The sequence below is a fragment of the Oncorhynchus mykiss genome, chromosome 13 (assembly GCF_013265735.2).
Source record: "Oncorhynchus mykiss isolate Arlee chromosome 13, USDA_OmykA_1.1, whole genome shotgun sequence".
Classification (NCBI taxonomy): domain Eukaryota; kingdom Metazoa; phylum Chordata; class Actinopteri; order Salmoniformes; family Salmonidae; genus Oncorhynchus; species Oncorhynchus mykiss.
In genome coordinates this window covers 14298113-14314421 of record NC_048577.1, presented here as the reverse complement: position 1 = coordinate 14314421, position 16309 = coordinate 14298113, and the positions used below count along the sequence as shown (strand labels likewise).

Sequence of the window (16309 nt, the reverse complement as noted above, 5' to 3'; positions counted from 1 at the left end):
TTGATGCACATGACTGGGCCAATAATCAGTTTCACTTGGACGTTTTTGATGTGTAAAATAAATGTGTTAAAAGATTCATTACAAAAGAAAATAGACATTGATGAAGTTTTTATTTTAATTTACAATAATAAATATATTAAATCTGAGGCAAGGTTAATCTCACAATAGACTTGGATTGATGTGCACCAATAGGCCTACATTCAAAATATTTAGTAAAATATCATATTAATCATATTACAATGTATAACAGTTGTGTACTAGTAGAAATACAGATATGTTTTTAGATTGATCCCACAGATACATAATGCCCTGCTAAACATTATGTACTAGTTGGATCGTGTACAGACATGATAGGAAATATAATATATATCATGACAACAGCAGTAGTTTCAGCGTTCTCCACACACTATCTACTGTGATCCCAGTTACTCAGACATACAGTACAAGAAATACCAGGCTTCCCTATCAACGTAGCTTCACTGTCATCACCGGCAGAGCCAAGCCAGACACATATTCTAATTAACCCAGTGTAATCACACTAATTGCATTAAAACAAGCTGCCTAATCAATACCCTGAACATCTGTTTATCAATCAACTGGTCAGCATAATGAGATCCTTGACAGAAGAAGTCGGAGGAGGAGGAGGAGGGTGGACACAGATGTCTGCTTGGGGAAGCAGATTCTGAGGGGAGGCAGATCTGGGATGTGAATATCATCTGCGTAGGAGCCACTTCAGAGTTATGTTAATTCAGGACGTGCAATGGAAAATATTTTCAAACATTTTTTAACGGATAATAATATCAAGCAAAAATCTATATCGAGCATTGATGATCAACTATTGTAAATAGTATTAACATATATATCTACTACTATAGATTGGATAAATTATGAATGTTGTCAGAAATATGTGATGTTTAACAGGAGACAGGAAATATTGCAAACAAATAAATAACCAGATTCGTGTATCACTATAACTCAATGCCAATTAGAAACGCATACTCATTCCTTCAGACTTCAGAGATAAGAGCAGAACATTTCAAATAGCCTCCATTGTACAACACACTGATTTTTACAAGTTGTCTGTCAAGAGGGGGAGAGAGAGAGAGATGGAGAAAGGGGAAGATAGGTGCAGTAGTACAAGCACTTCTATGTTCAAGTATGGTTTGTTTAAGAATGCTGGATCCAATTGTTATCAATAACAAATTCAATAAATACAAAGTCCCTATGTATAGCAATACGTTACACCCTGCCGACATCTTGTGCAGTAGCATAGCACGTTGGAATTTAACGTTTCAAGATGAGAACATTTTGAGATATAAGATTAGACAGTATTCTTATCGGAAGGTTCTATAGAACTAGCATCTACCAGAGATTCATTTTGAGTCAGTGCTTGTCTGTGGTCCCCTCTCCTGGCTGGGTGTTGTGTCAGTTTGTGCGCCCTTGTTCAAACTAGCCTCCACCTCCTTTGTTCGTGCTTGGTCGTCCTGCTTAACAGTGGGTGTTTGTGTCTCCTCTTTGGGGCTTGGGTTCTCCGGTTTGGGTCCTTCTGTGTCTAGTTTGGGCCCTGTCTGGTCCACTTTTGGCCCTGTCTGGTCCACTTTGGGCCCGAGTTTCTCCGCTTCAGGCTCTGTCGTCGTATCCTGTTTTGGAGTAAACATCCATGTGAGGGCGGCGTTAGCCGTGCCGTCCCCACTCTGACGTGAGAAACACAGGAAGGTGGCCCAGACGAAGGCACAGCACCCTGTGAAGGTGGTCCGCATGTACAGAGGCACCATGGAAAAGTTCAGGAACTAGGAGAGAGGGGAAGGAAGAGATGAGGGGAGAGGAGGAAGAGTGGGAGGTAGGTGAGAAAGCAAAGTCTTGTTCATTGTACATTTGTAAATGTTCATGGAATACAGTAAATATATTATGAAACCGTAATGATTGACATTGTTCAAGTTAGTAGTACTGGTTGGACAGGAAGTGTGTGTTCAAGGCTTTCAGATACATTAAGATATGATTAAACAAAGACAGTCATTTACCTGCATGAATGGCCAGAACATGAGTCCAGTCTGCAAGAGAAAAGCATAGCAACCATTACAAGATCAGACTTCGTCCATGTTTTTAGACTTTGGGCTGTCTAAAACAATAATTTGATTGATTGATTGCAGTACTCATCCATCATTATTGGTCTGTTTCAACAGAACAACGTTTGTATGCAGAGCTCAGGGAGTTGCCCCAAGCCACATTAGTTGGGATTTATTGTAACGTTACCTCTGTATTTATCTAGTGTCATTCATTCATATGCACAGTTGGGGGGAGCAACCCGTACCTTCCCCGCCTCTTCAATTCAGGTTTCCATGTTGACCACCCACTGTGACCCCTAGACTCAGCTATGACCCCTAGACTCAGCTATGTTTCGACCCCCCCCACTATGACCCCTAGACTCAGCTATGTTTCGACCCCCCCACTATGACCCCTAGACTCAGCTATGTTTCGACCCCCCCACTATGACCCCTAGACTCAGCTATGTTTCAACCCCCCCACTATGACCCCTAGACTCAGCTATGTTTCGACCCCCCACTATGACCCCTAGACTCAGCTATGTTTCGACCCCCCCACTATGACCCCCAGACTCAGCTATGTTTCGACCCCCCACTATGACCCCTAGACTCAGCTATGTTTCGACCCCCCCACTATGACCCCTAGACTCAGCTATGTTTCGACCCCCCCACTATGACCCCTAGACTCAGCTATGTTTCGACCCCCCCACTATGACCCCTAGACTCAGCTATGTTTCGACCCCCCCACTATGACCCCTAGACTCAGCTATGTTTCGACCCCCCACTATGACCTCTAGACTCAGCTATGTTTCGAACCCCCACTATGACCCCTAGACTCAGCTATGTTTCGACCCCCCACTATGACCCCTAGACTCAGCTATGACCCCTAGACTCAGCTGTTTCGACCCCCCCACTATGACCCCTAGACTCAGCTATGTTTCGACCCCCCCACTATGACCCCTAGACTCAGCTATGTTTCGACCCCCCCACTACGACCCCTAGACTCAGCTATGTTTCGACCCCCCCCTATGACCCCTAGACTCAGCTATGTTTCGACCCCCCCACTATGACCCCTAGACTCAGCTATATTTCGACCCCCCCACTACGACCCCTAGACTCAGCTATGTTTCGACCCCCCCCTATGACCCCTAGACTCAGCTATGTTTCGACCCCCCCACTACGACCCCTAGACTCAGCTATGTTTCGACCCCCCCCCCCCCCTATGACCCCTAGACTCAGCTATGTTTCGACCCCCCCACTATGACCCCTAGACTCAGCTATGTTTCGACCCCCCCACTACGACCCCTAGACTCAGCTATGTTTCGACCCCCCACTATGACCCCTAGACTCAGCTATGTTTCGACCCCCCCACTACGACCCCTAGACTCAGCTATGTTTCGACCCCCCCCCCCCCCCTATGACCCCTAGACTCAGCTATGTTTCGACCCCCCACTATGACCCCCAGACTCCACCATGTTTTGACCCCCCACTATGACCCCCAGACTCAGCCATGTTTCAATCTAATTTCACCCCCTTTATATCTTCTTACCAGTGGTTGCTGTTTATGGCCAGGTGAAAAGTACCTCCCCTCCCCCCAAAAAAATTATGAAAAAAAGGGCTGACTATATGTGATTAAGTGAAAATCTAACACGCAAATATAGAAAATGCGTTGTAGGCTACAGTCAATTTTTGGACAGTTTGTGCAGGATTTTCTTTTGCAGAGTTTAGATATGTTTCTGCTTATAATTTTCGACATCTTGGTAGGCTATTTGTTAGTCAACTTGTCTATAATTAGATACATTCAGCTTCTCTTCTGTCATTATATGTTGCCCTAGAAGACTAAATAAATCCTTGCTCACCAGAATGTCATAAATCGATAGAATGAATGCTTCATTCTCTGTCATCTTCTTTCACGGAGCAAAGATGTTTAGGGACCGGGGAGAAAACGCAATAACTCAACAAAAAAACTAAATGGGAAAGATCTTCTGTGCAGAATGTCCAAATGGAATCAGTTTGACTGGTTGTAAGGAAATAGAAAGCTGTGAAAACAACCCAACATGTTTCTAATAGGATTGCAGTTAGGCTTGCATATTTTATGTGGTTGAAATATTAAGATTTTATGACGCTGATAAAGATACCACCTCTACAGATGATATCTAACTGAGCATTCTCATTCTCTCAAGATGCTGAAAAAAATGAATCCTATTTCTCCACTCCTGTCCCCAAGTCAACATTTTGCCTACATTTGGTGTATTATTTTACTGCAAGAAAACCTTATTCTGCAGTAGTTAATAGTAAGGCTATGTGAGAGGTTATCAGTGGTGTAAAGTACTTAAGTAAAAATACTTGAAAGTAGTACTTATATAGTTTTTTGGTGCATCTGTACTTTACATTACTATTTATATTTTTGACTACTTACACTTTTACTTCACTACATTCCTACAGAAAATAATGTATTTTTTCTCCATAAATGTTCCTTGACACTGAAAAGTACTCATTACATTTTGAATGCTTAGCAGAACAGGAAAACGGTAAAATTTGCGCACTTATCAACAGAATAAGTCATGGTCATCCCTACTGCCTCTGATCTGGCGGACTCACTAAACACACATGCTTCATTTGTAAATGATGTTGGAATGTGCCTCTGGCTATCTGTAAATAAATAGAAATAAGAAAATGGTGCTATCTGGTTTGCTTATTAAAAGGAATTTGAAATGATTTATAGTTTTATTTAAGTAACTACATTTACACTTAAGTATATTCTAAACCAAACACTTTTAATCAAGTAAATCTTTACTCAAGTAAACACAACTGGGTACTTTTTCAACCACTGGAGGTTATAGATCCAAGGTCAGCCAGATTTAAAAACAATTTTTATTTAACCAGGCAAGTCAGTAGAGAAAAAAATTAATTAATTTTCAAAATTGGCCTAGGAACAGTGCCATGTTCAGGGGTAAAACTACAGATGTTTACCTTGTTAGCTCGGGGATTCGAGCTCGCAACCGTTCATTTACTAGTCCAACTCTCTAACCACTAGGCTACCTGCCGCCCCGAGCTCAGCTTCCATTTAACCCATCTGAACAGTAGGCTATAGTTCCCTTGAACTTCCTTATTTAAAGTCCCCTTCTTGTGACTATCGAATTTGTTTAGCGCCTCACAATCATCACGCATAACATAGCCGGCACTGCGGGTTATGAGTCAACCTGCGCATCACTACTGAGTAGTGGCAGGGTTTATTCCTAACCAACTGACCTGACCAGTAAAACAGGGCCCTATAACGGCAGGCATGATTGGAATTTCTCTTCAGACTATAGACTCACCTTATATGTATTCAGGAACTTCTCCCTCCAGTCCTGGAAAATGTCCTCTTTGCCCTCCAAGAAACTCACCCCTAGGGAGAACACAGCTCAGTGTGTTTAGTCAAATATCTATTAGCCTAGATTTAGAGACAACAATTGACTTGAATGGCTACTTTATTTGGTTGAAACCAACATTAGTAGGTTTTAAATATCCGATGTGTCATTTATGGAGCTCACATCTGTTCAAGTCTTCCACGTGACCTCAGTTAGGCCTACATACAGACAGACAGAGTGAACTTTGTTCTCGGTCGCTCTGACTAACCTGTGTAGAATACACTAGTGGCCAGAGGGGCGGCTGTGGTCTGGTCCAAGAAAAGTTTACGCACAACCATCCTGACCGAATTCCCGGGAAATCTGCGCTCCAAAAACCGCATCCAGAAAAAGTTAAAGTTGCCATGGAAACTGAAAGCGACCACTGCCACATTGCGTGTGTGCCTCCAGTCCATTTTTTCATTGCGCGAGAACAACTGGTGAACGAAATCCCCGCCGGCAAACAGGCAACCGTAGAGGGTTACGTTGGTTAGCCACGGAAACCTTTTGACGTGTTTTATGAATGCCTTCCTCATGTTGTCGACATCAGAATACAGAACCTTGAATAGAATATGACAAATAAAACGAGGTCGATATCAAGCAGTTGATGATAGGATGTTCTTCGCCGTCTTCTGTCTGAAAAGACCATTTGGTATCATCTCTCACTAACACATAGGCCTATCGCATTTCGAATGTAACATACATTTCAATACGATTATATTTTGACAAAATATCAACGAATTTCATAAAATAAGCCTAGGCTAAATGAACGTAAAGCAAGAGCATAATACTTGTGGTGAAACCAGCAGAGGGGTTTCGTGCGTAAAATCCGAAACGTCAAGTGACACCATAGCGCCGCACTGAATTCTGCATAAAATGGGAACGCCCCCCGTGACGTAAATCAGAGCTGAAAGACGCCATATTCAGGAGGAGCTTATTGGCTACTGTATTACAGTCCTGCACACAGATCTCAAGCAGACGATCATTTAAAGATGCTATCTTTATTATACAACCTTTATAATAGAATAGGATTTTATCTTAAATGTTATAAACAATGTCAATGTTATACTACACCAGTCTCCACTGTAAAACGTGCAGAATAAAAATATAGACAGCAGGAACTTCACGATTAAATAGGTACAAAAACCGGAAATATTCTGCATAAATATGACTTTGCTAATCTTTACTTTCGTCTCCTTCTGTTCCTGAAACAGTCTTTCAAACTCATCTTTCAGATCTTACTGCTTCTGCACACCTCTGTCCACCTCTGCTTTCAGCTCCTATTGCTTTTGCATGTCCACCTCTGCTTTCAGCTCATTTAGTTCCTGGTTGTGTTTAGGTCTGCTTTCAGCTCATATAGTTCCTGGTTCTGTTCAGGTCTGTTTTCAGCTCATGTAGTTCCTGGTTCTGTTTAGAACCAGTTCCTCTTTTAGCCTCTTAAATGTGTCTTCTGCATCATCAGTCACTTAAAATGGGGGGGGGGGGGGGGGGGGGGGGGGACACAGACAACATACATGACTACAGAAAGTACTGTATTAATATAAATTAAGTTTATAATGGTACAGCCAGAATAGGACTGGCAACCATCTGAGCCTGCTTTTCTGCCCACTGTGCTTCTGCTTCTTCTGTCCTGACCGTCTGAAGAAGTGGACCAAAGCGCAGCGTGATGAGCGTACATTTTATTTTCTTTTAAATGAATGTCGCCAACAAAACAAGGACACGACCGTGACGCTTACAAGGGCTATAGTGCCACTAACAAAGATAACTTCCCACAATAACAAAAGTGAAAAAAGGCTGCCTAAGTATGATCCCAATCAGAGACAACGATAGACAGCTGTATGAGAACCATACCCGGCCAAAACATAGAAACACAAAACATAGAAATCAGAACATAGAATGCCCACCCAAATCCCACCCTGACCAAACCAAAATGGGGACATAAAAAGGCTCTTTAAGGTCATGGCGTGACACCTGCATTGCTTGCTCTTTGGGGTTTTAGACTGGAAATCTGTAAAGCACCATGTGACTACTGCTGATGTAAAAAGGGCTTTATAAAGAAATAAAATATAATTAATTTGATTGATTGATTGCAGTACTCATCCATCATTATTGGGCTGTTTCAACAGAACAACGTTTGTATGCAGAGCTCAGGGAGTTGCCCCAAGCCACATTAGTTGGAATTTATTGTAACGTTACCTCTGTATTTATCTAGAGTCATTAATTCATATGCACAGTTGGGGGGAGCAACCCGTACCTTCCCCGCCTCTTCAATTCAGGTTTCCATGTTGACCACCCACTATGACCCCTAGACTCAGCTATGACCCCTAGACTCAGCTATGTTTCGACCCCCCCACTATGACCCCTAGACTCAGCTATGTTTCGACCCCTCCACTATGACCTCTAGACTCAGCTATGTTTCGACCCTACACTATGACCCCTAGACTCAGCTATGTTTCGACCCCTCCACTATGACCCCTAGACTCAGCTATGTTTCGACCCCCCACTATGACCCCTAGACTCAGCTATGTTTCGACCCCTCCACTATGACCCCTAGACTCAGCTATGTTTCGACCCCCCACTATGACCCCTAGACTCAGCTATGTTTCGACCCTCCACTATGACCCCTAGACTCAGCTATGTTTCGACCCCCCACTATGACCCCTAGACTCAGCTGTTTCGACCCCCCCACTATGACCCCCAGACTCAGCTATGTTTCGACCCTCCACTATGACCCCTTGACTCAGCTATGTTTCGACCCCCCACTACGACTTTATATCTTCTTAGCAGTGGTTGCTGTTGATGGCCTGCTGTCAGCCTCTTCCTTGCGTACCATGTTTCTTTGTTCTGTCCACATTACACCAGTGCCATATAATCCTGTGCTAGATATTTCCCCTTTCGATCCGTGCAGGTGCCAAAGATTTATTTGGGATTATCATACAGGTTTGAGCATGAATTTGAATAATAGTATGACCAACAGATGTTCCAGATCCAGAATTATGTTGCAGCGCAATGTGAGGTGCAAGCTGCGCATGTCTTCTGCTACATTTTTGGTTAAGAGTATATTTTCTTTAAAAAAAAAAAATCTGATTATGTATATAATTTTTTAAAACATATTGTCAGATGAGAAAAAAGAAGAAACCCGCATAATGCTCTTGCTTGTATCACTACTCTTTAATACGCTTGACATAACGGCCTCGCCTCTATTCGAATAGAGGGTGTACATATAACATATTAAACACGTCTGTAACATATTGTCAGCAAATGTGTTAATTTAAACAATCATAATATGAACACGTTTAATTTAGAGAAAATATTCAAATAAAGACACATAGGCTTCTGTACTAGGATTTGTGTTTTTAAAAATTTTATATCATAAATAACAAAAAGAAAAAACATTAATAGCTCAATAAATCATGTTAAAGATGAATTAAATATAGAATAGAATGATCAGTGCAAAAATCTCCTGGTTAGCTGGGTACCAGGGTGAGGTGCACTGTAATAAGGTTGGTTTAGTGAGCGCCTCAGTGCAGACTTTTGAGTGAACAAATACAGTATGAGAAAACGATGGGTCAACAGAGGAAATTCTGTGGTGATACAGTTTTGAAATAAAGTACAATATGAAAACAGAACCGTTTTGAATTCATCCTTACAATACATCACCTTTTTTTTATTGCATCTCACATTTATTTATGTCACTGAAATATATGCATTCGTGCTCAAGCCTACTGTGCTGTATGTTAAATGTGTCTCTGTGAAATCCTTGAACAGTGATCCTTTAAAAAGCGGAGAAGAATATGATTCATGTCTTCCGAAGTTCTCAAGTCTGCTACCATCCTTCTCTTCTGCGGCTGTCAGAGTAAATCCAGAGCAAACTGCCCTTTCGTTTGAGTAAATTCCCTTGCTGTTTGCACAGAAAGATTCTACTACTGATGTATATCTACAGCTACTGGATAACATGACTACACCAGATAAAAGTATAGTAGGACTCAGATCAACACAATCCATCAGGTCGCAAAGGGTGCAGACATTCACCCCCACACAATAATAAAAACCTGTCAACAAACATCAGTTATACACACACACACACACACACACACACACACACACACACACACACACACACACACACACACACACACACACACACACACACACACACACACACACACACACACACACACACACACACACACACACAGACAGACAGAGGGCGAGAGAGGGTGAGAAAGAGAGGGCAAGAGAGAGAGGGGGCGGGAGAGGGCAAGAGAGAGGGCAAGAGAGAGAGAGAGAGAGAGAGGGCAAGAGAGAGAGAGAGAGGGCGAGAGAGATAGAGAGGGCGAGAGAGAGAGCGAGAGAGAGAGGGCGAGAGAGAAAGAGCGTCTAACAAACCAAAATTGTTTCTCTGAAAACTCCCAGAACATTTGTTAGGTTGCGGCAAATGTTATCATAACACAAAAACTGTCCAGTCGTGCTGATGATTATACAATGTTTGTATAAACATTTGCCTGATGTTGCAAGAACGTTCCCAGAACGTTGCGCATACATTTTGTTGCAGCAGTATGTTCAAAAAACATTGCTGGTACATTGTGTTATTACATTAGCAGGAAACATAACGAGAATGTTGTTTGGGGAATGGTGGTTGTTACAGATGTTGTGCGTTTTGTGAATGTTAGGAGAACGTCCTAATTTTGTATAAAAACCCTTTCTTATGTTCTGGGTATGTTCCCGGTTTGCTGGGCAGTCTGTCCTGTCTCTTCACTGGGGTCAGCCAGTCAAGTCAGGTGAACCAAGAGAGTCCATACAGCACAGTCCATACAGCACAGTCCATACAGCACAGTCCATACACTACTACACAAAAGAGTGTCACTGATCCTTATCAAATCTTTTAGATTTTGAAGAAGCCTGCTCGCTCTTCTCTCCTCTGGCTTTCATTTCCCTCGGCTTTGACTGCGATGGAAATATCCCTTGCTGCTGTGGCGGCTCCACGGACAGCATAACTCACAAGAACAGCCAAAATAATGCCTATAGGAATCCCAATACATGCGCCAAGTGTTCCATGTTCTGCACCTGCAACTGCTCCCATGAGTGCCCCCACTACAGCAGTCATAATCACTATTAGTGGTTTGACGTAGTGGCCCACCACAGACAAGGCCTCTTCCCTGTATCCTTGCTTGACGGCCTGTAGGTCCACCTTCTGATGGTCAGCCATTACCGACCCGTCCTGCTTCTCTGTGCTTACTTCAAAGAATAAACACACACAGAGAGACAGTTCAGGAATTAGATCACCATTACAGATGTAGGATCTTAATTTGAGCCAGTTTGCTAAAGCAGGAAAATAAACCTGCAGCAATAGGAAATGTGAATTATTACGTGGATTATTTTTTAAGGACAGTTCTGTAGTGGTTGATACCTTTTTCCTTTGGGCAAATCTAGTCTGAAATGTCAAAGTGGAAATTACTAACTTTAGCAATTTTAAACTTATCATACTTACTACTGGGGGGGGAGGTAAGTGACTGCTACTTGTCCTCTTCATCAACCTTTCTTTAGGCTTCTCTTCTTCTCTATACTTCTTCAGCTCTTCTTCCTTTTCCTTCAAATCTGTTTTGTATTTCCGTTTCAGTCTGTCCTCTCAGTCTGTCCTCTCATACATCCTTCTCAGCTCGGTCACTTCCCTTGGCATGGTCTCCATCAGTTCATCGTATACTTGGGGGATTAAGAATTCTTCACAGTTTTCTGCTACCATGGCGTCTAGCTTTATCAGGAGCTCAGAAATCTGGGAAGGAGAATTGCCACACTCAAGGAGATGGTGTCTGTCTCCACATTTCGCTAGCATACTTTTTGCTTTGTCGATCATCTGATTCTGTTCAATGGATGTGCATTTCTCCTCAGCCTCACTGACAAACAAGACCATGGTAAACTTCCATGCCCTAACTGACAATAGCTCCATGTGATACCGAATCGCCTTTCTTTCTGCGGAGGAGAGCGGGTTGGCCATGGGCACCACCAGAAGAAGAGCATGGGGTCCTGGAGAACATAGGGTCACACTTCTTAATTTCTTGTTTGATGTGTGTGGACGTGTATTTCACAGTGTCCCAGCCCGGGGTGTCCACCACGGTGACGGCCCTTCCACCCTGCTTCTTCACACACATGCCTCCTTCACTCCGGAAGTTATCGCTGCCCAGGATGGTTTTGGCTACTGTACTCTTCCCAGCTCCTACTCTCCCAAGCAGCAGGAGTCTAAGATCTGACTGGGGAGGAGGACCCCCTGCATCAGAGGGTAATAATCAGACACAAGCTCAGCACACAGACTAACTAACATAATGTGTTTCAAACACAGGCTGTGGAAAGGACGGAATTATCGAAAAGTAATAGGCTGAACTGGAATTTACTTACCATAAACATTTGGGGAGCGTTCCCTCGCCATTGCACAGGTGAGTGACTTTGTTTTTATGTCGTCTCTCAGAGGTTACCTCTCACGCGCTGTTCTTTAGCTGCCTCGCATTGAAACACATTGACGCAGGTTAAATTAGGTCACCATGGTTTATACACTTAAAGTGTCCCATACCATTCACAATCATACACAATTTATGGAATATTACTATGCCTCTGTCATCGTCATTATCATCATCCACGTTATAGACGAGCTTAGAATGAGTTACAGAATGAATAAACACAGCGATAGGACTTCATCGTTCATAAACACACTATGTACGTCGTAACAAGGAAGCGAAGGAACCAGTAACACAGGAATGACATTTGATAGTGATCACACATGCATCTTAAATCAACTGTGCCTTGTAAAATAATTATGTTGAACTTACATTTATATTATTTTGATAATTATCCGTTTCCAATAGCTAACAACACAACATGGGCAGAGGCAGACAGACGTGCACGTTAACACTTCCTGAAAAGTTAACAGGTGGTTTATGCTCTCTCAAATGACACATGATGGACTTTAGTCTAGTAGCATAGAGTAGGCCTGTACATAAAAGTCACATGTAACACTATAATTGTGTCAAATAAAATGTAAGGACAAATAAAGCATTGTAAAGCTAAATTAAAGGGATGTTATCCATCTATGCCCCAAAAGGGGACAAACTGCAGGTATACTGTAATCAAAACCACTCATACACACACACTTCAGTGGAGAAGTGATCAAGCACAGACAAACACTTGATGTAGTGATTATTCCATGATAGGAAAGCCATACAACTGTTTTGTTTAAGCAGAAGAACAAATCAAGTTAAACAATAAGGACTTCAATAATCAAAGATACTCACTGAACAATATTGACAACCATTACATCAACATTCAACAACATATAGTATCTGCTCGTAAAAATCATGTAATTCACTTACCTTGTAACGCTAGTGGTTCAGTTCTTCAGCTGGCATGAACATATAGGCCAATGTGAATAATGTTTTAAAAAAATCAGAAAACAATTGTTAAAACAGTTAATAAGATTTATTTTGAAACAGTTGATGAAAAATTTAAATATTGTGAATAATTGTGACATTTTGATACAAATGAATCATGTTGACATCATATTAGAAGGAACGAACAGATGTAGACGAAACAGAAGAGAAATCCTTGCACGGCAACACTGCTACCTCCTCCTATTTTAGATGCAGTTACAGATCAAGTTATTTCCTGAGTGAGTACTCTGCCCACGTGATGTGGCTTTCCTCTGCAACATACAGAGCAAACCGGATAACACACACTTCCTCTACTGTTGAGATAGGTGTTCTCTATTGACCTGGAACCATAAGAGCTTTGACCTTGAGTTTCATGTATATGAAGAAGCAGAGCCAAATATAGACATATATTTATGGTAGAATGTAAGGTAGAATGCCTCAACTAATGACCCATTGAGTTTGTATGTAGGCCTATTCTTGCCTAGAGAGGCTGATACATGACTCATTTGAGAATTATGACAAGCGTTATCTAGAAAGTAATCTTTTTAAATCAGATTTGATATTTTATCAAATGTTTGAACATATTGTCAGCTAGAGTGTTAATATTAACAATCATAGCATGAAAACATAATTTAGACAGAACAGTAAAACAAAGACACATGAAGCATGTACTGTATCAGACTATGACAGACACAATTCCGCACCTGAGACAATACTTTTCACAATCCTCCATCCGTTTCTCCATTGCTGTTTTCATTTTTTTTTTTTTTTTTTACAGCCAAACAGTCTGCAGAACTTTTTCTTCTCCCCCTTTCCCACCTCCATCATCACCCTCCATCCCTCCATCGAGAGGGATTCTGGTTCCTGTGAACAAACAGAGCTCGGAAAATGAGAAATGTTCACTAACAAATGTGTGCGCAACATTTTTGAGAAATAAGCTTTTTGTGCGTATTAAAAATGTCAGGGATATCTATTTCAGCTCATGAAATACGGAACCAACACTTTACATGTTGCGTTTATATTTTTGTTCAGTGTAGTTGAAATGGTAATTTTGTTCAGACTATCACAGCTGTATCTATATACAGTATCTACTCAACAGCTCAATGACGTGGATGTCTCTCCATTCTGCCATTTATACACAAGACATACAACTTGCATCAATCACTCTTATGTTTCGATGTCTATCCCCGTGGGCCTATCTATCCATCGGTCTATATATTTGTGTGCGTCATACTGTACTGGAGTCGGTGAAACTTGAGGTTTCGCTCACTTCTTCAGGAAGGCTTTCTCATGTGATTGACAGTGATGTAGTTTGGCAGTATGCCTTGCTCCTGAAGAGTCAGGAACTCTCTGATGAGCTTTCTCTGTAAGACAGGCCATCCATCATTCGCTCTGGAACCAGTGAGCAGAGAGCTAACAGGCAATTCATTTGAACACATGGATGGAGCTGGCTACTGTAGAGCACAGCATTAATTCAATACTAATCAAGGTAACAATCGACCCAAGAAGACCCTTGGATGGATGTAGAATCATCCATATTTCATCCAAGGTGTAACCGGAGAGCAGTAAAAACAGTTACACAAGCTTTCTCTACGGAAAACTAAACTAACACGGCAATAACTGGGCTGAAAACTGCTTAAGTCACAAATAAGACCTATACATCGAGAAATACAAGCAACACAAGTGGTGTAAATAGCAGTCAATGTAAAATGTATTTGAAACACAAAATTAGAATCCACTAATTTACGCAATAATCGACATTGACCCGTTTGTGTTATGACATTACCACTAGATGGCGCGCGTTGACAATAAATAAAATATATTCAGTGCTGAAGGACAGCGTGGTATTCTTCACCTCTTTCCGTCACAGTAGGCTATCCTGTGTAACAGAAATAGAAAAACGCTGCAAAATGTGAAATCTCATCAAAAATAAAAATGTCCACCTAAAAAAACCCACATTAAAACACATTGGTTGGAAACATCAAGTTTATTCAATTTTCGTCCAATAGCTTCGTTTCATACTAATGAAAACAAGTTGATTACGAAACCCAAGTGAATTAATTGTATACAGGTATCCTATTTAAGGCTGGACAAACAATACTTGATAATCAATTGCAAAACAAATAGTCGTAAGCCTACATTGACAATCAGATGTTCAAATAAATTATCTCCTGAATGTAGGCCAACCCCAAATAGGTTACATGTTCGTGACTAACAGTGATTAAATAAAACTATTTGCATGAACATTTACACGCTGTAACCACAGGATAAGGCACCTGCCTCCACAAACACTTCCTGCCTGCAACACCTGTCCCCACCACCACAGTCCCCCTGTCGATCCCGGCCATCTCTCTTAACCCATCCCCGCCTCTCTCTTCGCTGCTCCAGCAGTGCCAGGCGAGTATCTTTATCTGTGTGGTTTGGGCCTGCCGGCATGCCATCCCGCTGGGGAAAGAGCAACTCCGAGAGCCACCAGATTTTTCGCAATCGGTGTGGCGTAACCAGCGGGGCCAGAACACTGGAGCTAATTTTACCCACTGGTAGCGCATTCCACAGGTGGCCGAGCGGACCAGCCAGTCACGCAGAGTGCTGGCAACGTCTGCAGGAAGTTCACTCAAGTCCAAATCCTCTGCGTCGTTTTGTAGTTTTCGTTGGTAGCGCGCTGCACCCTCTGTCAGCTCTGGAGACGCGCCGAAGTTGAACCCCTCCTTAGTGGTGTAGTTTGTTAAGGCGGGATACGCGGGCGGGTCACCACGAGACGCAGTTTGACTACCAGACGCATCGGTGTCGACTCTTGCTTCGGCTGGGCGTTCTATGGACATCCAGAACGGATCAAAAGACGAGCCCAAAATGCGCAGGAGCCGGTTGTGCCGCAGGTGTTTGGGTTTCGGAGCATAATGGTAATCCCCCTCATTCATCGAGAGTGAATATGGCCGAATCGGCTGCGAGGAAGATACGAAACTACTTGATCTGGTCCGTAGAAAGGATACATCATCGAAATCTGTGCCCTTTTGGCCCATAGGGGTTTCACTGCGCACCTGCTCCTGGTTGGGAATCATTGAAGTTGCGCTGGTGAGAAAGACAACCAGATATGTCCAGCACAGTAAAACGCTCCTTAACCAATTGATCAATACATCCATTTTCCAAACAATGGATGTCTAAAGTGAAGTCAAACAGTTGTATTAGGCCTCAATAGGTACAAAGGACAGTCCCACTTCACTGGCTCCTCTCCACTAGCAAGTCTAATGTGGTTTCTCCGTCTTCCTCTCATAATACATGGTTGTTTTGGAGTCTTCATGAACCCACACAGTCAGTGTATCAGTGCACACATCCTTGAACAAGGACACAATAATACACAAATAGAGCTGATGTCAAAGTAGGAGCTGGGAGGAGTCTCTCTTATCACCTGAACAACAGGGATTTTATCAGCTATGGCTGGAACAGGCAATACTGTCCACAC

The 16309-nt window shown here is 42.3% G+C and overlaps 2 protein-coding genes and 1 non-coding gene across 6 annotated transcripts; all 3 read right to left on the bottom strand.

The window, feature by feature from the left end:
• Window positions 1–93: 93 nt before the first annotated feature.
• LOC110485724 (mpv17-like protein) lies at window positions 94–6273 on the bottom strand. Its single transcript, XM_021556870.2, has 4 exons — window positions 5664–6273; window positions 5363–5433; window positions 2022–2051; window positions 94–1790 (listed from the first exon to the last, which is right to left on the bottom strand). The coding sequence occupies exons 1-4, from the start codon at window positions 5965–5967 to the stop codon at window positions 1374–1376; spliced, it is 822 nt and encodes a 273-aa protein (XP_021412545.2). The 5' UTR covers window positions 5968–6273; the 3' UTR covers window positions 94–1373.
• Window positions 6274–9713: 3440 nt separating this feature from the next.
• Window positions 9714–13134, bottom strand: LOC110485722. Of its 4 annotated transcripts, none has more exons than XR_002467966.2 (5): window positions 12793–13134; window positions 12253–12338; window positions 11825–11922; window positions 10923–11696; window positions 9714–10669 (listed from the first exon to the last, which is right to left on the bottom strand). It is a non-coding gene; the product is annotated as an uncharacterized LOC110485722 (transcript). The 4 variants fall into 4 exon arrangements; XR_002467969.2 differs by having other exon boundaries at window positions 10923–11675; XR_002467968.2 differs by having other exon boundaries at window positions 10923–11679; window positions 11825–11926; window positions 12793–13133.
• A 1683-nt stretch (window positions 13135–14817) lies between these two features.
• LOC110485721 (noggin-2-like) lies at window positions 14818–16179 on the bottom strand. Its single transcript, XM_021556868.2, has one exon. The coding sequence runs from the start codon at window positions 15987–15989 to the stop codon at window positions 15081–15083; it is 909 nt and encodes a 302-aa protein (XP_021412543.1). The 5' UTR covers window positions 15990–16179; the 3' UTR covers window positions 14818–15080.
• Between the last annotated feature and the right edge of the window lie 130 nt (window positions 16180–16309).

Coding starts and splice junctions, on each gene's coding strand:
- LOC110485724 (XM_021556870.2), bottom strand. CDS start 5,967: ATGAGGAAGGCATTCATAAAACACGTCAAAAGGTTTCCGTGGCTAACC. Junction 5,434..5,663: donor CACTAGTGTATTCTACACAG/GTTAGTCAGAGC, acceptor TGTTCTCCCTAG/GGGTGAGTTTCTTGGAGGGC. Junction 1,791..2,021: donor TGTTCTGGCCATTCATGCAG/GTAAATGACTGT, acceptor CCTCTCTCCTAG/TTCCTGAACTTTTCCATGGT.
- LOC110485721 (XM_021556868.2), bottom strand. CDS start 15,989: ATGGATGTATTGATCAATTGGTTAAGGAGCGTTTTACTGTGCTGGACA.